Source organism: Triplophysa rosa, linkage group LG12 (genome assembly GCF_024868665.1).
Source record: "Triplophysa rosa linkage group LG12, Trosa_1v2, whole genome shotgun sequence".
Lineage (NCBI taxonomy): Eukaryota > Metazoa > Chordata > Actinopteri > Cypriniformes > Nemacheilidae > Triplophysa > Triplophysa rosa.
In genome coordinates this window covers 8,416,389-8,439,916 of record NC_079901.1, presented here as the reverse complement: position 1 = coordinate 8,439,916, position 23,528 = coordinate 8,416,389, and the positions used below count along the sequence as shown (strand labels likewise).

The 23,528-nt window shown below is 38.3% G+C and overlaps 1 protein-coding gene across 1 annotated transcript; it reads right to left on the bottom strand.

Moving 5' to 3' along the window:
• Positions 1 to 2,783: 2,783 nt before the first annotated feature.
• ap2m1b (adaptor related protein complex 2 subunit mu 1b) lies at positions 2,784 to 18,840 on the bottom strand. The gene is made up of 13 exons (XM_057348256.1): positions 18,651 to 18,840; positions 13,421 to 13,535; positions 11,543 to 11,808; positions 11,023 to 11,105; positions 10,866 to 10,871; positions 10,591 to 10,726; positions 10,333 to 10,477; positions 7,455 to 7,469; positions 6,840 to 6,959; positions 6,628 to 6,763; positions 6,281 to 6,378; positions 5,204 to 5,315; positions 2,784 to 4,313 (listed from the first exon to the last, which is right to left on the bottom strand). The coding sequence occupies exons 2-13, from the start codon at positions 13,492 to 13,494 to the stop codon at positions 4,179 to 4,181; spliced, it is 1,326 nt and encodes a 441-aa protein (XP_057204239.1). The 5' UTR covers positions 13,495 to 13,535; positions 18,651 to 18,840; the 3' UTR covers positions 2,784 to 4,178.
• Between the last annotated feature and the right edge of the window lie 4,688 nt (positions 18,841 to 23,528).

The following is a 23,528-nucleotide window of genomic DNA, read 5'->3' as shown; positions in this document are numbered from 1 at the left end:
TTTAAATAAAATTCTGCCGACATACGTGTATCCATGATGACGTCATTCACTGGAAAAATAACTGCTTACGTGTTTTTGCTTTATTTGAAATGTATAACAAAAATTTGTTTTCAAACCACACTGGTGGTTCTCATCAGGGGTCTGAGATGCAAAATATCCTTAAGTTTGACACCTGTGTCCTAATTTTTTGTTGTTTCGTGTTATCATGCTTGGGTCCCAAGTCAGCTTCATCCACAGGAACTGACAGAAGCATTTTAAAAGGACCACAAATTAAGCATGCATAAACTGCTCTCATTAAAATCCATTGTGTAGAATGAGGTATAAATTTGGCAATTGCAGATTTTGGCATAACACGTAGTATTCATGGCCAAATGGCCCTCGGTCTCTAGCCCTAACCTCATTAGTTTGGTTGACCTTTGGGGAGGTCAGGAACATCCTGGGGTTTTTCACAGTGTTTTACTTTAACTCATCAGTATAAATAAAAGTCGGTCATGCGATGATAGGAAGTCAAAAGCTTATGATGGATTTTTTCTTGGACCTGCAGAGTCAACGTACAGAGAATTCTGTGCCGTCTGGCTTCACATGCAAAAGGCACAAAACAGCTTTTTGTCTCTCAGACAAAACTTGATTTTGACTCTAAAAAACGACTCGGCCAAAAATTGCTAATGAAATTACAAGTACTTACACAAATAAGCGAGCACAAGAATGTTTAGCCGGCCCCAAAACAGTACAGAATACTTCATTCAATCCTGAAGACAAACGGTGAAGGTTACTTTCCAATCAATATCACCACAATCACAATGACATCATTGCATTAGCATATATTACAGAATTCCTGAAGCAAGGAGAAACATGGATTTGGTGAAGGGCACCTGAAAGGCAGCCTCATATCTTTTGCGAGTGGTTTTGAATTTGGCAGGAGGCCCAGGCTTTGGCTGCGCTCCAGGTGACTGCGGAACCAGGGGCCGCTTGACCCTTCCCTGTCACTCACTCTGGGAAAGAGCGAAAAAGAAAAGGAGCGGGAAGCGGAAGGACGGAGGAGAAAAAGACTAGCAGGACAGGAGATTCTCTTTCAGGGGCCCTGAGAGATGAGAGTTTAATTGGCCATCGATCCATCAGTGGGTCCTCTGGCTCCTGCACCTACTTAATGATTGGCCATGACGTCAGCCTAAATACTCACGCTAATGAGTGACTTTCTACATAAACATCCCTCGCTCGTCCTCGCTGCGTGAAAACGACTCAAAACTTTTCTTAACACGATATAATGTTTCAGTTTCAAGTTGATGCAAGTGTCTGCAGGCCTGAAGTGATACTGCAAACAATCAGACCACCCCCACAAATACAGCGCTTTGTAAAATGATTTCAGCAAAATTTCTTATGTACTGACATACAAATTCTACATTTAAAGGCCCGGTGCATGAAATTTAGTGCCATCTAGTGGTGAGGTTGTGATTTGCAACCAACGGCTCATTCCATCCCTCCCTTTCAAGGCACTACGGTCCCTAATTCGAAGCACTAGTTCTGATACAGAACTAAAATGTCGTCATTTTTTGCATTTCTGTCAATAGATCCTCCAAAAAATGAACTTTAAACTTTGTTACATGAATAATTCCGGTATAATTATACAAGAATAAAAAATAGTGCAAGAGCATGTCTGATACTCAAAAATGATTATAGGTGATCCATAGTACTAGAGTGATAAGTGTATTCAACTTATATATAAACAAAGAAAAAGATTTTTCATTCACGCATTTGCATAGATTTTAATATTTAAAATTCCTTTATTTGCAGGGCTACATACGTCACCCTATAATTACAAATTCCTTGAATGCAACGTTTACTGAAATGTGAGACTCAAATTGTAGTAAAAAACATACGTTTTTATGTTTTTTTTCTTGTAAATTTGCAGTATTTCTGTAATTTGACCTTTTTTACCATATCTCAAAAATATAGAAAAAACTGTGAAATTCTGTAAAATTCGTTTTTTTTTTTACAGTGTAGGTGGTTAACTACTTAATCTCTGCCCCACGGGTGGGTCCAATTTTGCATCATCACATCTATAAGTTGTGAAGCACTAAAACTAGACATATAAGGTATCTTTTAAAAGCTTTAGAACCTCAGCTTTCTTGCTAGTCCCGTCAATTTTGCATTTGTATTACATAAAAGAACATAATAATGTCTGAATTTGTCACACACGTCACACATACTCATAAAACATACAGTAAATGAGCCATATATCACACAAAAGCTCTCACAGTATGACAGTATATTTCACCAATTTAACACTTTAGAGAAACATAATATAGAATAATTGTCAAATCGTTAATAGTTTGAAGGTTTTCTGTAAATTGAGACCACTTTTATCAAGTTACCCCCATGTATGTGCGTAGGGCACTTTTTAAACTCCGTTAAAAAATTCTACATTTGCACCAGAGCTGAAGAGGTTAACGCAGCTTTTGTTTCCCGATATCGAGAAAGCCTTTCAAAAGCCTTATTTTTAATATTTTTTTGTGGTTTTCTAATGTTACTTGGTTTGGACCGCCTAGTCTTGATTTACTGCACCTAAAAGATTCATAGTCTTTGACGTATTTTAGGAATCTCATCTTAACGTTTAAGTGCTTTAAAATATATCTGATACATATTTGGACTTAAATTTAATGAATGTTTATTTCAATCAATTGTGTAATATTTGAGGATGAATTTGTATTTGCAATTTAGTGGAATGACAAACTACATAAAACTGCAGTTTGCTTTGAAATAGAACAGAATTGTAAAGCAAAAAAGAATCAATCCAAAAGTAGTTGGTTACACATTTTATTAGGATTAACACAACAGTCACAAAGTTAGCAAATGAGGATGACACGCGGTTGCTAAAGGAGCATCATCTCTCAGAGCTGAAACACACTGAGGTCAGACAGTAAAGTGTTATGACACAAGTGCTCGACACAACGCACACTTAATCTGAAGAGTTACGTTTGTAGTGTTGAATGAAACGATGTCAATTCAAGTGCTCGCACGCAAGGGCAGAATTCAGTTTTTATTGTAAGTGAAGTCAAACTACACTAAACTGTGCTTCCATGTGCTGTTCAATCTGAAATGCTTTGCGTCAAGATAATTCCACTGGGGTCTTCTGTGGACGCGAGAATTTGTACGCAGAAAGACTGCTTAATATTCCAGTTCCTGTTCTGAGGAATTCAGTGAAATGCCTTTTGACAGGGCAAGTTCGCCCGAAAATGAAAACGTGGTTATCATTCACTCACCACCATGTTATTACAAAGCCATTTCACTTTTTCTTTTTTGAAACACACAAATGGCAAGTCCCTGAGAGATGTTGGAGGCTCTGTCTCACACACAGACTGCACTGTATAACACCAAAAACAGCTGAAACACCTCAAAGTCAGCTCTGTTGTTGTTTTACCTTTTTAAACTCCATCTTACAGTGTATATAATAGTCTATATGTATACAGACAGTACTTAAGCATTAGTACGCTTTGTAGCCTTAATTCAAGCAGCCTCACACCTCTGAGCATTCTGGTCACATTGAGAAACTCTTTTACATAGAGACGAATAAAACATCTAAACAAAAAGTAGAGTTTTAGTATCGGTTTACACAAACATTTTTTTTATGGACAATGTTTACACTCAAGAACATTGTGGGGCTTAATGTTTACACGAATTCACTGAGAACAACGTGGACGATACCTAATGAACGCTATTGGGAGGAACCACTTCGAAAAAAAATCTGTTTTTGGGTTCACATAAGCAGATAAAGACAACACTGATCCCATCTTTAAGTGGGAACACTGGTTCAGAGCTAATCATGGGATGGAACGAGGCCAAAGCCCCACATTACTATAGATTCAATGAGGGACTGGAATGTTCGAAGTGAGAGAATGAAGAAATAAGGTGGATGTTTACATTTCACATCAAGTGAATTTGTGGAACGTTTATAATCTCATTGCATTGCAGATAAACTTGTGTGTTTAACTCTGCGGGACTACTCTGTTTCGCGTGATGTTCTTTGTTAAGTTTCCCTTTGTTGATGTTTTGTGTGAATGGACCACCGTATACAGAGTTGAGAAAGAGGAGGGGAGAGCGAGACAATGAATAACTTCATTCTCTTCTCTGGTAATCCCGCCATCTAATCGGCTGCGTCTCTCTGTGAAGAGGGGCCTCTGTTAGCAGCGGGTCTCGTAGATGCCACTGCGGCCAATGTAACGCACCCATTTGATCACATCGTGATCGCTGTAGTTCAGCTTCGGCTCGAAGACCTTCAGGTAGCGCACTTTCAGCCCTGATGGAGCGAAGGGAACCTGGAGACAAATTTGTTTACTATTTCATGAGCCTACATACGATGGGATACAAAAGTCTGAGCCCAGAACTCTTTCTCAAATTCAGACAATATTTTTCAGTGCAAATTTTCCATTCATCCATTCCTATTCCAATGTCACAAACATTAAAGGAGTAGTTCACTTTCAAAATACATTTTCATGATGATTTACTCACCCCCATGTCATCCAAGATGTTTATGTATTTGTTTCTTTAGTCGAAAAGAAATTGCGTATTGCGTCGAAAAGTCATGAACGCGCATCGCAGAACAGAGCAAGGCGAGTATTTGTGTTTATAATGCATATATACTGTATATATATATATATATTTTTTTTAGAAAATGACCGATAGTTTTGCTAGATAAGACCCTTATTCATCGTCTGGTATTGTTTAAAGCCCTTTGAAGCTGCACTGAAACTGTAATTTTGACCTTCAACCGTTTGGAGTCCACTGAAGTCCACCATATGGAGAAAAATCCTGGAATGTTTTCATCAAAAACCTTAATTTCTTTTCGACTAAAGAAACAAATACATAAACATCTTGGAAGACATGGGGGTGAGTAAATTATCATGAAAGCTTATTTTGAAAGTGAACTACTCCTTTAATGATCTAAAAATACTGAAGAATGTTTCAAATTCCAAACATAATTCACATTTCAATGGAAACCTTAGAATTGAATGAAGTCTCAGACTACTGGACCTCGCTGCAGTGTTCATAAACATCTAAAGACAAATATCAAAATACTACTGTTCATTACATTACATTTAATAATTTTTGAAAAACTGGTTGTAGATTTGCAGAATTGCCTCAAAGTTTCGAGACAATATATACATGTGTGAATGGAGGTTTGAGGCTTTTAGGGGTTCAAGCTGACCTCAAAGTTCATGGAGATGGGTGGGCGAGCCCACTTCTTTTTGTCATTAGTGGGTAGCAGCTCGATCTCAGCGCTGATCTGAGATTCCTTCATACCAGCCATTCGCTTGATCCTACGAAAAAAAAATTGACAAGATCAGAGATAAATATTTATTCACTAAAATGTATAGATAGGGTTTCCACATTTTTTATTTTTCTAATTCATTATTAAATAATTTTTAAATGTGTTTGCTTTAAAATCATCAGGAACGAACACATTAAATTATGTAATTAATTAAAAGATTTATCAATTATAGCATTCTTTACTTCACAGTTCAATCTAACATTCTGAAAGTCCGGGCCAAAATTAGAAGTACAGAAATTTCCATGACCTAAAGGTGCTGTGTGTAAAATTTACGAGGATCTATTGACAGAAATGCAATATAATATACATAAATATGTCTTCAGAGGTGTATTAAGTCATAACATAAGGAAACGTTATGTTTTTATTACCTTAGAATGAGCTATTTCTGTCTAAATACACCATGGGTCCCCTTACATGGAATTCACCATGTTGTTTCTATAGGTGCCCTAAACGGACAAACTGCTCTACAGAGCGCGTTTCCTAAATATGTTATCTCCTTCGGGAAAGAAGCGAAAATGTGACGACATCTCAGTTCTGTGTCAGCCTCCGCAGTGCTTTGAAGGGGAGTGGTGGAGTGAGCCATTGGTTGCAAATCGCAACCTCACCACTAGATGCCACTAAAATATCCATATTGCTCATGTTAGACCTTTCTTAGCTTCCCAAAATACACAGATTTTTCCTGAGCATGAGAAAACTACATAGATGAGCCCATAAAACAGAGATTTGCTTTTATCACATCCATATTCCCCAACAAGCAGTGTTTTGAGGATAATGTGAGAACGTCCCGAACCTTGTTTACCCCGTCGAGAAGTGATTACTTTATCCTAAATACTTCATCCGAGACAACCAAACAACTGTCTCGCAGTCTGCTCTTGGCCAAAATGGACCAAAACAAATGACTAAGTGATGGCAGAAGACAGTAAACACAGAGTTGCTGAAAGTAAAAAGCCGTACTTCCAAACGATGGCGTTCTCGCTGGCCTTGTATTTGGCTTTTCCCTTCATGCAGATGACCTGAACCCCGCTGGTGTTGAGTGGAGTCGGGATGTGCACCTACACAAAGACACATCATTTAATCACACTGAAATATTAACTCGCTTTGACATGTTCTGAATTACTGACATTCTGAGAATGATGAGGAGGAGTTGCTAAAGTGCTTATATGGGTTGCACGTTTATTTATTTTTAAAACATTTCTACTGTGGTGCGATCTGACATTAAAGATAATAGAGATCCAACAGTGATCATGTGTAGTCCCACAAGCAACAATCGTAAAACACTACTTAAAATCATACAACATCACCTCGATCTTCTGTGCCAGCAGCGATGGTTTGAAGTTAGATTTGATCACCACCTTAACCTCCAGCTTGGTGCGGCCCACCTCCCGGACCAACGGAATGACGCGGAACGGCAGGATGATGTCTTTGGTGGTGCGGTACCTGAATCACAGACACTTCAGTCAATGCTCTGCGTAAAACGGTCAAACACCTGCTTACACACCCTTTACCCGCTGACCTCATGAGCTCGTATTCTCCATCGGGAGGAATGAAGCTGATGCTGCGCTCCGAGTCAAACTTGCTGAGCCGGACGCACTGGTGGAACGTGCAGTCATCAATTGCGATGGACTGTTTGCCGCTGCGGCAGGGGACACAGAAGAGAGGACACTTGAATGTAGCCGCAGAGAAATCACGCAAACACACACACAAGAGTGCTGGACGGTATGACGGCATAGTGAGATTTGGGATCAATTGGATAGAAAGTGCACTGTGACCACAACAAAACCAACAGTGTTATTTTGGTTCAGGAGGTTGTGATTGGCTAGTTTATGAAGCGTGTTATGCTGTGGTCAAAGTCGGGCAAGTTTGACACAGACTCTACTGAGAGTTTATTCTGATAAAAACTTCTAAAGAACAAAAACAGACTGTTGATATGACAAGACAGATGAAGAAGAAGCTCAGCTCCTTCGTTTAGACACTCCATTCACACACACTTGAACAAATCTGAAGGTAATGACAGTGTCATACCATGCAAAACTCATCTTTACAGAGACGTTTGATGGCATGACACCAAGACAAACGGTTTGGGACAGAACGGAGTGAAGTGACAGAGCAGGAGTGAGAATTACGCTACCTTCCCCCCAACTCACTGAAGTCCAGCAGAGAGAGAGGAGAGAGGCACACAAAATCAACAGAAAAACATGGAAAAATAAACCAAAGGACTAAACCAATGGCACGTCAGAATCAAACAGTCCTCAGTAAAGATACAAATACCCACTGGGACAAAAAGGCAAAAGAGAAAAAAAAAGAGAGAGCGAGACTGTATGAGATGTTACAGGACAAAGTATTTTAACACAAAGATCCAGAGAGAATAAATTCACATGTAGGTTATCAAATTGTCTTGGGTTTCTGAGTGGGGTTTGTGAACCCCTAGTGGTTCATGATGGAACAGCAGAGGGCTTTAGGAGACTGTACAACAAATGCTGAATTAATTTAAATTGTAGACTTTAAAACAGAGTTATTTTAGCTTTGTTTTTAGTTTTATTAATATTTTTAATTAGGCTTTTATTTTTTGTTAATTTTATTTACTTTTTTAGCAATTGTGTTATATGCTTTAGTCATTTGATTAATTGTTTGTTTATTTTTACGTTGCTATGTAAGATTTGTTTATTTTTAGTTTATTATTATAATTTTAGTGCCTTAAACTTAAATTGCAGTTTATTTCAATTTTTCGTTTACGTTTTTCCAAATAATTTTTAGACCAATATCTAAATGTTTTATTTTTAGTAACCTATAATAATAACCTTGACTTAAAAAAGGAATAGTTTAAATAAAAAATACTACATTTTTACTACATTTGAAGAAACACTAAACGTAGAAATTGTAAATAATGCACAAACATGTACAGTGAGGGAAATAAGTATTTGATCCCCTGCTGATTTTGTAAGTTTGCCTACTTACAAACAAATGAAGGGTCTATAATTTTTATGGTGGGTTTATTTTAACTGATAGACACAGAATATTTAAAAAAATCAGGGGAAAAAAATGTTATATAAAGGTTATAAATTGATTTGCATTTCAGTCAGTGAAATAAGTATTTGATCCCCTACCAACTAGCAAGAATTCTGGCTCCACAGATTGGTTATGTGCCTATATGGACCACAGATTAGTCCTGTCACTTTAAGAAAGTACTCCTAAATCAGCTTGTTATGTATATAAAAGATGCCTGCCAACAGAATCTGTATCTTCCAGTTCAACCTCTCCAACACCATGGTCCAGACCAAATAGGTTTTAAAGGATGTCAGCGACAAGATTGGAGACCTGCACAAACCTTGAATAGGCTACAGACAGAAGCTTGGTGAGAAGGACACAACTGTTGGTGTGATTATTTGGAAATAGAAGATATACAAAATAACTATCAAATGCCCTTGTTCTGGAGCTCCCTGCAATATTTCCCCAATGGGGTAAAGATGATCATGAGAAATGTTAAAGATCAGCCCAGAACTACACGGAAGAAGCCTGTTAATGATTTCAAGACAGTTGGGAACACAGTTAGCAAGCAAAACATTGGTAACACATTGGTAACACGCTATGCCACAGTAGACTGAAATCCTGAAGCACCCGCAAGGTCCTCCTGCCCAAGAAGGCCCGCCTGGCTCGTCTTAAGTTTGACAATGAACATAAAAATGATTCAGAAAAGGCTTTGGCGAAAGTGCTGGCACTGCTGTGAGACCAAAATGGACTCCTGTGTTTGGAGGGAGAGAAATGCTGACTATGAGCCCAAGAACATCATGTCTACAGAGAAGCACAGTGTTGGAAACATTCTGCTTTAGGGCTTTTTCTCTGCTACAGGTATACAGGATGACTTCACCGCATTGAGGGGCTGAGGGACGGGCCCATGTACCGTAAAATCTTGGACGAGAACCTCCTCCCCTTAACTAGGTCACTGAAGATGGGTCATGGATGAGCCTTTAACATGACAAAGACGCAAAACATATTGCCAAGACAACCAAATAGTGGCTTAAGGAGAAGCACATTAAATGTCCTAGCCAGTCTCTAGACCCTAGTCCTATAGAACCTCTGTGAAGGAGGCGAAAACTCCAATTTGCTGAGCGACAGCCAAGAAACCTTAAAGATTGACAGAGGAGTGGACTAAATGTATCCGGACACATGTGCAAACCTGGTGACCAACTATCAGAAATGTCTGACCTCTGTGCTTGCCAACAAGGGTTTCTCCACAAAGTACAAAGTTATGTTTTGCTTGGGGATCAAATACTTATTTCACTGACTGAAATGCAAATCAATTTATAACCTTTATATAACATTTTTTCCCCTGATTTTTTTTAATATTCTGTGTCTATCAGTTAAAATAAACCCACCATAAAAATTATAGACCCTTAGACCAAACTTACAAAATCAGCAGGGGATCAAATACTTATTTCCCTCACTGTATCAGTCCATGGGCGACACAATGTTTTTATTTAATTAATTAAAATTGTACTTTTTATTTTATTGAAACAAAATGTTATTATAGAGTTGAACTGGTCATTAAAGATCTAAAGGTTGTACATTCCAGCACCAACAAAGATCAATCCATTCATATTCTGTTCAGCAGCTGAATGAGAATTGGATCATTATTATACTTTTGTTTACAGTATTTTTTATAAAAAAATAATAGATTTAATCTTTTTTTGCTATTTTATTTCCTTTTCATTTTATAACTTTTTGGGGGTTTGTTGATTTTTTTGTTTGTTTTAGTTCAGTTTTAACTTCTAACTTATTTCAGTTTATTGCTGAGGCAACATTTCTAATTCTTGTTTAGTTTAAAATGTAGAATTGTTTTTTTCATTTAATATTTAGGGTGACATTTTATTTGAATTCATTTAACAGCAACGTTTAATAGTTTTATTAAACTATAATAACCATGATAAACACTGCTACTATTCAGTATTTTCATAAATTCAACAGCCAAAATAGCTAGAAAACTTTCTTGTGAGTGTTAGCTAACTCACCTCTTGCCCGAGTCATCGGTTGTGGCTCCTTTGCCCTGCTTGTCGATGACGATCTTGTCATTCATGCCGAATTTGCACTCTGGCATTCCACTCAAGTAGCTCTTCATCACCACACGGCCGGAGACATGAGCACTCAATACCTGACCTGCACACACACACATAACCAAACCCTGTATAACATTTATAACATCATGACAGAAATCAGTAAGTGCTATCCATAAATACTCTAGGTGTCCAGTAGAGTGCAGCATCACACACCTTGTGGTGACATCAGCAGATTGACGCTTTCCAGTACATCCAAGAAGAGTTCGTTGCGACGATATTTGATGCCCTCACGTCTCCAGCCGATCTGTCCGGTGACCTGACTGGTTATCTGAGACTGCTCCTCTTTCGTCTGGGAACAACGTTTAGATAACGTTTAGAAAACTACAGCATAAATAAGCCCAAATCCGATTTTTATTGTATTTTACATGTTGACCTAATGCAAAGCTTCCCGCAAATACAGATTTGAAGATATAAAAAGTGATGCTTACATGATGCTGGAGCCAGTGCGTTACGAGTCATCAGGGACGTGAGGAGGGGTGACGTGAACATAAAGGTATAAATGGTTTATTTGAAATAGGTTCCACATGCATAACAAAGAATCATGTTTTCGTAAATCACATATAAAGATATACACATCCGATATACCTGGCTCTTAATACCCTGTTGAGTAATGAAGGTTTTCAAGGCTCCGGTCTCAGAGTTCTGGGGGTATCCAAAATCCAAGATCTCTACAGTGAGGAGATGGAGACAAACAATGAGCATCTGCTTCAGTATCAACAAGAAACTGGAGGTTTGTGGCTTGTAGTTCATGTCTGTTAGCTTTGAGTCCATCATCAATATGTAATATATGTCAAATATATAATACATTAATAATATATAATGAGACAAACTGATGAGTTGAAATAAAATCCAGCGGCATCCATCTCAGAAAGCAGATGCAAGTAGGTCTGCGCTGTATTTTCTTTAGGTTTTGATTTTCTCATCGACAGGTCATAAAAATCAAAACCTAAAAAAACAACAGCACAACAGAGTCAAGGCTGGAGGACAGAAACACCACTTATGCACTGCAGTACAAGAATCAAGGTCTCAGACGGGAAAAAACATCTTACAGTTGTAATAAAGCCAAGCTTATTTTCCATCTGAGCAATGAAAGGTTTCATCGTACCATCTAGAAGCTCATAGATCAACACAAAGTTGTTCTTGATGTTCTCCTCGCTGATCTTGCCGAAGTAGGCCGTCATGACGTCGCACATCTTATAAAGGAACTCAAACACCATGGCCGCGTTGACATTCTGCTTGGTGACGGCAGCCAGCCATATGTTGGAGCGTTTGACGTGGAAGAAGCTGGTGCGGGCGATGTTGTTGACGGGCGAGCGGACCTGCTGCCGCGCGTGGATCACATTCACGCGAAACGCGTCCACCGCGTTCCTCCTGCGGAAACATGGACGGAATGAAGAGAGCCATCGGCAATCAGTCTTTATCTGGACTGCTATTGCTACTTGATGTTAGCATCACTGCGACTGCTGTTACACTTTGCATTTGTCATGCATCAAAAGCAAATTTCTCATTTTAATGATTTGAAACATGTAAAGGGTTTTTAAGATTTCCTTCAATTGGATAATACGGATAACTGAGTGTCCCGAAATAGTTTCCCAAGTACCATCCCGAAATGTCAGCCAAGTGAACCGACTAACCTTAAAATGGACTTCAAAATGGTCAAAAACAACACAGGATGTAAACTGTGTATTCATTTCCCTTTTATATTATGTAAACCTGACATCCAAAAATATCCAAAATAAATCCAAAATAAATCCAAATAAATACTGTAATGCAGGTGCAGACTAAGAGAACCAATATCAATCAGGTGTATCATCACAAAACGTGCAGAGCTTCTTTCAACAAATGCGTCGCACTACATTCTGGGATCTGCGACAGATACATGCAATGAATAAATAGATCTGGTCAAAATGAGATATTGAGGCAGCATAATGTTGCTGTCAAGGCAGCTCTGCGGGTTTGATTCAAACAGACAACAGTCTTTATTTCTGCTGTCTATTTTGAGCCATGTTTCTCATCGTTAAAGTCTCTCTCTCCTCCCACAAGCTCAGTCTCTCCTTCAGGCTAGGGCTGCTCGATTATGACAAAAATCATAATCACGATTATTTTGGCCAGTATTGAGATCCCGATTATTTAACACGATTACTCTTTACCTTGTAAAATAACATAGACATTTTTTAAATCTTGCCTTTTAAATCGTGAATTCAACTGAAAGATAAATGTAAAGAAATAGCACAGCTGAACTACTGTAAAGGAAAGGGGTATGCTTTATTGACGGTTATATAAATATTAATATATATAACAGTGGATTTATACCACAGGAAAAGAGAGGATCCATGCAAAATGGAATGCGGCACAATAATTGTTTTAACTCGATTATTTTGTTTTGGTAATTGTTGAAGGCCAAAATTGACGATTACGATTAATTTTCGATTAATTGCACAGCCCTACTTCAGGCACACAAAAACTACAACTTAATCGAATGATTTCTCCTGCTCATACAGCCAGACGCGTGCACAAACACACACTGCGACAACGGCAGCTGAACTGCCAGTGATGTTCAGACCCACTGTATCCATAGCAACCCTTCTTTGAACAGTCTCTGTGCTTTGAAGGGATGCCTGGATTTTCCAGAACTGACATTTCACTTCCGAGCAATCGGAGTCACATACACGTAAAACGCTTGATCTTCATGTTGTCTAATGCAACTTAAATTTTCACTTTTAATTCACTGATGGTTTTATCCCAGTGATGTGATAGATCCTTCTCAAGATGGGTCACAAACCTGGGAAAAATCTGTCTACTTTGTTTTTTAAGGTTTTGTTACAAGCCGTCCACGCATTGGCAAAAAAGCTTTAAAAAAGTTGAACTAATGAATCAACTCATCCCTTATACTTAAGTGATGATTCACAAACTAAATTGAAAAATAAATCATAAGAAAGTGATCAGAGGTTTGACCTCCTCGTCACACATCAGAGCAACTTACCCGATGTCATCACGGTACACACGGGAGATCAGCACCTCGCCCTTGTGATTGTAGATGAAAAGTCCTCCAATCATGGTGCTGCTTTTACTCAGTGTTCACAAGTCATGCTAGAAAACTGCAGAAGGAGAACGAGAACAAGCTGTGAGACACAAAAACACAGACATCAACTTCTCACAGATAGAAAATATAAAAATCATGAAATCATTTTGTGAAAATCTAACAAAACCTGCGAAGAACATGTTCGTAATATTTTGTATAACTAATAATAATATTAATAATTGTTATTTTTCTATAAAAGTTGATTGTTAAAATGGACAACAGACATTTATTTAAAACAAAACAAAAAAAGAATAATAATTGTTTCTGGTCTGAACAGAATGGTTTTTATGGCCGTATCACAGTATAACTCATATGTCTGTGTGATTCACGCAAAGACTGCTGGGAAATTGGCAATGCATTAGAGGACATAATCAGAAAGGCTTGATGTGTAAGCAAGGTTGTTTTAGTTTACTCAAATTAAAACTGAAAACTTTCCTGTTCATTGAAATCAAATAAAAAATTATTGGAAAAACTTAACTCAATGAAAAATTGAAGTGTTGCCTCAAAAATAAATTGAAGTATGTTTAAAGCAGTAAAATTCTAATAATAAACAAAAACTAAAATATGATCAAAATGAATTCATCTTATTTAGCAACATTAAAAATAAACCACTAAATTATAAAATGACACAAGCATATACCAAAATTGCTAAAACTTGAACAAAAATTAAAGTCACCATGCAATCAAACATCCCCCTCATACACCACAACATATACCACCACAACACAATAAAAACTAAAGCATATACCATAAAAATAACCTGCAGTACAATTTTATATTATTTAAGCTCATTAAATCTCAGTGTGAAAACCAGTCTACCAAAATTTCATTAACATAAGTAAAATTTTATTGTAGTCTTGTGAGATAAAAACAGACTAGAAGCTTTTCTATGACTGATAGCATTTTAATGGTGGCTTCATTTCACTCCTGATCAATTTACTTAATTCACAAGTATTTGGCGGTTGTATTATTGACAGGTAAAAGCCTACACAAATATATGATGAACCAATATTTTCCGATGTATTTCCAAGAAAAAAAACAGTCTTATATTCAGAACAATATGGTCGTTTCAAAGCTGAATCAAAAATGTATGAGAATTAAATGTCAAAGCTCTAAAACAGACAATTAATCGTCATAATCGCAATGATTTACTGTAGGGCTGTGCGATTTGGGGAAAATATCTAATTGCGATATTTTTGACAGACATTGCGATTGCGATTTGATTTGCGATTTTAACTTTTCTAATTCAAGCTTCAATTCAATATTGTTGTGTGGAGCACAGTATGGGTATAGTTACCCTGAAAGAAAACAACAAAAATAAAAACATTTAATTGTTTCCATTAAAACCATTACAACATTAATTTTTTTAGTGTGCTTTGGGCATTATTCAAATAGGGCTTACTGTTGTTCAATTGGTTCCCAACTTCCAGATTACATCACACCAATACAATCCAAATACCAGTGTACACTATTATAGTTTCCATTAAAACAAATACAACGCCCATTGTAACCCTTAAATCCATAACATTTTCTATTGTGTTAGTGAATTATTAAAATAGTTCATAGTTTACATAGGCTGATTTATTATTGTTTAAGTATGTGGGATTTTTTAAAACAAGTAAAAAATGTGCTGAATGTTTAATTTCATCCAAGTGAAATTAGCAAAACAGTTAGATAGAATTTACATTTGTTTGAAACGCGGAGCTAGGCGTGAGTTTACACAGGGTGCGCGCGTGCGTCAAGCCTCGTCCATATTGCCAGATGCCCGAGCCGGACTCAAGTACTATAAACGTCATTACGAAACAGGCTGTGTATGCGCGTCAAGTTTAAACGGCTCGTCCGCGAGACGCACAACGCGGGGAAGAGTCGCGCGAGTATGACACAGGCTGTGTGTGCGGTCTTCTGAATTGGACGGTTCTTTAGTATTTATTTGCCTAATGATCGATCTGACTCTGCAGATGCCATAATAACACACACTCTCTCTCTCCTGCCTTCTGTATGTTTGTTTTTTTAATGACGGACGTTTATGCAGTTGGCTGGGGCAGTGCTGATTAGGCATAACGGAGGTGCGCTCACTCAGTTGGTTAGCAAGAATGCCACTCAAAGCGGGCTTGGAACAGACGCGTTTCCTATTTTTCACATCGCTTCCACATCGCAGCCTCTTGCGATTAGCAAATCGCAACGTCTCACATCGCGATTGCGATTCGATTTCGATTAATCGTTCAGCCCTATTCCTTACATGAACAATGTCACATGGCGATTCTCCATTCACAATTGATCAGTAACATGCAAGGCCCAATATTGCGTCGAATGATGCATACTTTAGAAGCCTGCATTTCGTAAAACCTAATCTTAAACAATCTAACACAGATGGTTCATACTGAACATAATATAAAATTCAAAATAACTAAATATCACCTGTGAATAATCTATATAATATATGGTTATCTATAGACATGACAAAAATATTGACACTTTCAGTTCACGATACATAATTTTGAGATGCCGAAGTTCTCATTTGAACCATTCATTTTTCTATTGTAATGTCTTGCCAATTAACATTTTACATGAAAGATTACTATTTTCACATTCATTCAGTATCAGCTCATTGTTATCGGTTTTCTTCACCATAAATTGTCTTTATAGTAGCATGATGTTTAGATCAACAATACAGATTCAAATGTTTTTGCAGCAAGTTTGACATTCATTCTTAAATATAAGAATACACTTATTAAACAAACAACATTTGTCATGTGTTTGAAAAACACAGTATTTTCAGCATTGACTCCAAAACCTTTCATGAGTAATCATAATAAATTGCTTCTTTTCAATGTGCATAGAATATAAACTTTATTATATTACACTCACCTAAAGGATTATTAGGAACACCTGTTCAATTTCTCATTAATGCAATTATCTAATCAACCAATCACATGGCAGTTGCTTCAATGCATTTAGGGGTGTGGTCCTGGTCAAGACAATCTCCTGAACTCCAAACTGAATGTCAGAATGGGAAAGAAAGGTGATTTAAGCAATTTTGAGCGTGGCATGGTTGTTGGTGCCAGACGGGCCGGTCTGAGTATTTCACAATCTGCTCAGTTACTGGGATTTTCACGCACAACCATTTCTAGGGTTTACAAAGAATGGTGTGAAAAGGGAAAAACATCCAGTATGCGGCAGTCCTGTGGGCGAAAATGCCTTGTTGATGCTAGAGGTCAGAGGAGAATGGGCCGACTGATTCAAGCTGATAGAAGAGCAACTTTGACTGAAATAACCACTCGTTACAACCGAGGTATGCAGCAAAGCATTTGTGAAGCCACAACACGCACAACCTTGAGGCAGATGGGCTACAACAGCAGAAGACCCCACCGGGTACCACTCATCTCCACTACAAATAGGAAAAAGAGGCTACAATTTGCACGAGCTCACCAAAATTGGACAGTTGAAGACTGGAAAAATGTTGCCTGGTCTGATGAGTCTCGATTTCTGTTGAGACATTCAAATGGTAGAGTCAGAATTTGGCGTAAACAGAATGAGAACATGGATCCATCATGCCTTGTTACCACTGTGCAGGCTGGTGGTGGTGGTGTAATGGTGTGGGGGATGTTTTCTTGGCACACTTTAGGCCCCTTAGTGCCAATTGGGCATCGTTTAAATGCCACGGCCTACCTGAGCATTGTTTCTGACCATGTCCATCCCTTTATGACCACCATGTACCCATCCTCTAATGGCTACTTCCAGCAGGATAATGCACCATGTCACAAAGCTCGAATCATTTCAAATTGGTTTCTTGAACATGACAATGAGTTCACTGTACTAGAATGGCCCCCACAGTCACCAGATCTCAACCCGATAGAACATCTTTGGGATGTGGTGGAACGGGAGCTTCGTGCCCTGGATGTGCATCCCACAAATCTCCATCAACTGCAAGATGCTATCCTATCAATATGGGCCAACATTTCTAAAGAATGCTTTCAGCACCTTGTTGAATCAATGCCACGTAGAATTAAGGCAGTTCTGAAGGCGAAAGGGGGTCAAACACCGTATTAGTATGGTGTTCCTAATAATCCTTTAGGTGAGTGTATAATGAAAATAAAGGCTGGCGAGTCGTTTTAAGTGTAAGTGATATAGAGACCAAGAAATGTATTCATTTTGGGTTTGTGTTGTGCATGTTTAAAAAAAAATTTGAATACGTCATAGGTCAAACTAGTACATATGGATCACATGACAATGAAAACAGGATGGATGTAGTATGCTCGGAACGTGTGCATACTACACATACACACTAAGAACATAAGGTTTTTACAGTCGATAAGTAGATCATTCTAGTCTATGTACTGCCACAGTATGCGATTTTGGACACAGATTTTTGACTACTGAACTTTGAATTTCTTTGTGTTCATTATGTTATTGGCACACACATTTCTGAATGCAGTCTTTCTGCCAGAATAAATCATATTTTAGCACACATACATTGTTTAAAGGTGTGAACAAAACCATGTGATCTCTCTGGAGGACCTCAGTCCTTGAACAACACATAAATGACTGAATCCCATCAACAGCTGAATTCAATCATCTGACTGCATGTCACATTCATCCGTTTTCTCTTTACACAACATCACATCACACGTGAAAACTCAGCGTATTATGATGTCCAGCCAATACAATACATATTTATGAGTATGTGAATGTTTATAAAATCATGAATATGTTTGTGTGTGATGTCATTTCTCTGCAGCATCCATCCTTTAATAAAGAACCTGGCCAATTCACAAGGCAACAGCAATGTCAGACTCGGACATTTTATTAAGATTTTTTTTATGTAAAACGCTTGACTTATTAATTTACAAATAAGTTAAGGGTGAAACAGAAGAAGAGTGTTCAGTGTAAAGGTATGTCGGAGACGCCGCCGTCTCTTTCCCTTAAAACGGACAACGTCACGATTTCACGCGTCCTAAATGACGTTTGCTTTCATTAACAGCTCCAAAATCATCTATTTTATCCCATTAAAATAGGTCTCATGCTGAATCTAGTGTAAAACATTCCGCATCCGGCTGATTAGCTGGTTAAGCTAAGTCTCTAGCCCGGCTCGCTTCTGTCACGACTGACCCGGCCGGTGGACTTTACTCACCTCTGTGTGTCTGTCCCTCTGGACCGAACCGGGCCTACTCACGGGTGTCAAATGGGTCGTGTTCTGACCGGAGAAACGGTTTTCTGGGTCTGGGTTTCTGCGTCTGCACACGGCGGTCACAGTTCACTCATGAATCCAAGATGTCGCCCTCTCGCTCCCTCCCTCTGCAGCCGTCAGCTGACATACGCGCGCGCGCGCGCGCACGCACACACCCTAGACACTGCTTACGTCATGTATTGTGGTAATACAGTAGTAAAGGTATTTGATACAGTGGAGATTAGGGCTAGTTAGGCTAACGTTACCTTTAACTGCAATGATTTTTCCAGGTTTCTTTTTCAAAAATAATTTTCGGTCAGGTTTCTTGTTGAGGTCATTGTCAATAACATAGGTCTATTTACTTTTCTTTTAATAAATTATTTCTATTCTTTATATTATTCAATTATGTACAGGTGCTGGTCATATAATTAGAATATCATCAAAAAGTTGATTTATTTCACTAATTCCATTCAAAAAGTGAAACTTGTATATTATATTCATTCATTACACACAGACTGATATATTTCAAATGTTTATTTCTTTTAATTTGATGATTATAACTGACAGCTAATGAAAATCCCAAATTCAGTATCTCAGAAAATTATAATATTACTTAAGACCAATACAAAGAAAGGATTTTTAGAAATCTTGGCCAACTGAAAAGTATGAAGATGAAAAGTATGAGCATGTACAGCACTCAATACTTAGTTGGGGCTCCTTTTGCCTGAATTACTGCAGCAATGCGGCGTGGCATGGATCGATCAGTCTGTGGCACGCTCAGTGTGTCTGAAAAATGGAGCGCAACTTTAAGAAAACTAAATTAGAGGTATTTCGTACAGCATGGAAGGATAGTATTCGAAAATACAGGAAAGCCCTAATAACTTCTAGATCCGCCTACTTTTCATCACTAATAGAAGAAAACCAGCACAACCCTAGGTTTTTATTTAACACGGTGGCTAAATTAACAAAAAATAAATCGTCAGTGACTTCTGATCCTGTATATCAGCATAGCAGTGATGAATTTATGAACTACTTCACATATAAAATCCAAGATATTAGAGAAAAAATTATAACAATGCAATCAGAAGTGAAACCCGCTGAACAAACTAACTACAGCGCCCTTAAGGAGAAAATGCAATTATTTTATACCGTAGATCAAGATGAGCTGTCTAAAATTATTAGATCATCTAAATCAACAACATGCATACTAGACCCTATACCTACAAATCTACTGAAAGAGATGCTCCCAGAAATTATAGATCCTCTTCTTGGTATTATTAACTCATCTCTGACATTAGGACATGTGCCTAAAGCATATAAGGTGGCTGTTATAAGGCCCCTTGTCAAAAAACCCCAACTCGACCCTAGAGAACTAAGGAACTACAGGCCTATATCGAATCTACCTTTCATATCTAAATTCTGGAAAAAGTAGTTTCAACTAATTATGCTCCTTCCTCCAAAGGAATGACATCAATGAAGAATTCCAGTCTGGATTTAGAGCATGTCACAGTACAGAGACTGCTTTGATCAGAGTTAAAAATGATCTGCTATTGGCGTCTGACCGAGGTTGTATCTCGTTATTGGTGCTGCTAGACCTTAGTGCTGCATTCGATACCATTGACCACAGCACACTCCTACATAGACTCGAAAATTATGTGGCATTAAGGGAATAGCTTTGAAATGGTTTAAATCTTATTTATCCGACCGTTTTCAATTTGTAGCAATAAACAATGAGGTGTCAGCAAATCGCAAGTCCAGTACGGTGTACCACAGGGCTCAGTCTTAGGGCCTCTGCTCTTCGCATTATACATGCTACCTCTAGGAGATATAATAAAGCGACACGAAGTTAGCTTTCACTGTTATGCTGATGATACTCAACTTTATATTTCCTCGAAGCCTCATGAAACACAGCAGTTCCATCGAATAATGGAATGCATAGTCGATATAAAAAACTGGATGAGTAACAACTTTTTATTACTGAACTCGGACAAAACGGAAGTGTTACTTATTGGACCGAAAACTGCTATAAGTAACAACCAAGAATACTGTTTAACTATTGACGGATGTTCCATAAAACCCTCGTCGTCAGCAAAGAATCTTGGCGTTCTATTCGATAGTAATCTGTCATTTGAGAGCCACGTCGCCAACACCTGTAAAATTGCGTTTTTCCATTTTAAGAATATATCTAAACTACGTCATATGCTGTCAATCTCAGATGCAGAGAAGTTAATTCATGCATTCATGACATCAAGACTAGATTACTGTAATGCACTGTTAGGTGGTTGCCCTGCAGGCTTATTACAAAAACTCCAATTGGTCCAAAACGCGGCAGCTCGAGTTCTTACACGTACAAAAAAGTATGAACATATTAGCCCGGTTCTGTCAACCTTGCACTGGTTACCTATAAAGCATCGCGTTAACTTTAAAATCTTGCTTATTACCTATAAAGCCTTACATGGTTTAGCTCCTCAGTACTTGAATGAACTCCTTTTGTATTACAGTCCTTCACGTGCATTACGCTCTCAGGCGTCCTGTCAGTTGGTAATACCTAGAATTTCAAAATCAAGTGCAGGTGGTAGATCCTTTTCCTATCTAGCGCCTAAACTTTGGAATAGTCTTCCCTGCACTGTCCGGGAGGCAGACACACTCTGTCAGTTTAAATCTAGACTAAAGACGCATCTTTTTAATCTTGCATACACTACTCTTCCATAATATAAATCTTAGAGGGTTTAGGCTGCATTAGTTAGATCAACCGGAACCAAAAACACAACTGATGTACTTGTTGCATCAAAGAGTACAGAACAGTACTCTACTCTCAGCCAGTCTTGTCTCATTGTTCCAAGGTTACCACAGCGAGCAGGATGCAGTTCATGGCCTGACCTGATGGTAGAGCGGAGAATGGGAAGTGGGGACCTGACAAGAGCTGAGATGATAGAGCTGGATAAAGAAGGACGCGGTCTCTTGACATGTCTTCACCACAAAACTTCAAATGCTATTAGATTATTAATGATAATCTTAAACTATAATTTATTTTATTATTAAGTTTATTTATTTTATTTAGCCTTGTTGTGCAAGTTCTCTGGAGCTTGTGCAGAGGCAGCAGCTTTTGCCAGAGGGGAACTGGAATCCCCTGGTTGGGCCTGGGTTCTCCTGAGGTTTTTTTTCTCGATTAGAGTTTTGGGTTCCTCGCCACCGTTTGCATACTGTTTTTGCACTATCTGCCTGACCGGGGGGGCTGCTTTAGAATCTTAAAGTTTTACTTAATTAATATTGCATATAGGAATTTATTATCTGTTATATTTGACCTGTGCTTCTCTCTCCTTTATCCTAAATGTGTGCTCTCACTGAGCGTGTGTGTGTGTGCGTACTTGTCTGTGTACGTACGTGTGTGTGTGTGTGTGTGTGTGTGTGTGTGTGCGTGCGGCATCCGTGTGTGTGTGTGTCTCTGTGTCTGTGTGTGTTGGTGCGTGTTGTGTGTGTGGATGTTTGTTGTGTCGTGTTGTGTGTGTGGAGTGTTTTGTGTGTGGGTGTGTCTGTCTTCTGTGTTTTCAACCTTTTCTTGTTTTTGCAGGTACAACTTTGATTGTTTTGCTTGTAGTCAATGTGTCTCATGTACAGCTGCTTTGTAACAATGAAAATTGTAAAAGCGCTATATAAATAAAGTTGAGTTGAGTTATGAGGTTTTTAATCTATGTTTTGACGTTCCTAACTGCAATCTCTAGACAGTCACCCTAACCATCAGAACTACATGCCTGACCCTAACCCTGATTATAACCTAAACCCTAAAACCAAGTCTTCACCCTCAAACAGCCCTTTAAAGGGGTCTCTGGAAGTGAGGACCGGCCAAAATGTCCTCACTTTACTCTCCTTGTCCTCACACTGCTGGTCTTCAACTCAAACCGGTCCTCACAAATATAGATGTACAAGTACACGCACACACACACACACACACGCACACGTGTTTTATTATCTCCGTGGGGACAGTCCATAGGCGTAATGTTTTTATTGGAATGTTTATATTTGGTTTTTCAGATGAAGATAAATGGTTTTATTACTTTTTCTTCTGCTCAATAGAATATATTTTGGAGAACGTTGGTAACCAAACAACATTTGAACTACTTGAACTACTCGAACACAAGCAAAACACTAAAAAAACAGACTTGCTGTTTTTTTTTCTCCATTATTCAGCATTGGAGTTTGGGTTCCTCGCCACAGCAGAGCAGTGCAGTGTTGGCTTGCTCACCGGGAGACTGCATTTATTTATTTATTCATTTATTTATTAGATATTATTTATTATAATGATCTTGCTTGGTCTATAAACACCATGCACTGTGCTGTGTTTTACCTTTCTGTGTTTTTCTTATTTGCTCCTGTGAAGCTGCTTTGGAACAATGCACATTGTGAAAAGCGCTATATAAATAAAATTGAATTGCATACTTAAACACACACAGACTGGTTTTCCATGTTTTATGGGGACTTTCCAGGTGTAACGGTTTTTATACTGCGTACTGTGTCCCCTAACCGTACCCATACACCTAACCATCACACAAAACCTGCATTTTTACATCATTTAGTTTAATTATAAGCTCTCAAAATGTCCCAACAAGGTCCAAAATTACTGGTATTACTATCTTTGTGAAGACCCCACATTGAAAGGTTTACCAGGACACACATCGACCACCCACTGAGCATCTTCAAATAGAAACTTAAACCACTGTTTGTGTATGCTACATTTTTTCATAAATGGCACACTGAGGCGTAATTGTTCTGTAAATAACTGACAATAGTGTAATAACTGCTGACTCTGTGTCTTCGGTGTATATCTACGATACTGTGTCGATC

Bases quoted from the DNA above. Each gene is read 5' to 3' on its own strand.
- ap2m1b (XM_057348256.1), bottom strand. From the start codon at position 13,494: ATGATTGGAGGACTTTTCATCTACAATCACAAGGGCGAGGTGCTGATC. The intron at 6,379-6,627 runs GTGATGTTGTAT...GTCTTTGTGTAG, and splicing joins TGCTGGCACAGAAGATCGAG to GTGCACATCCCGACTCCACT. The intron at 4,314-5,203 runs GTCAGCTTGAAC...ATTTGTCTCCAG, and splicing joins CCATCTCCATGAACTTTGAG to GTTCCCTTCGCTCCATCAGG.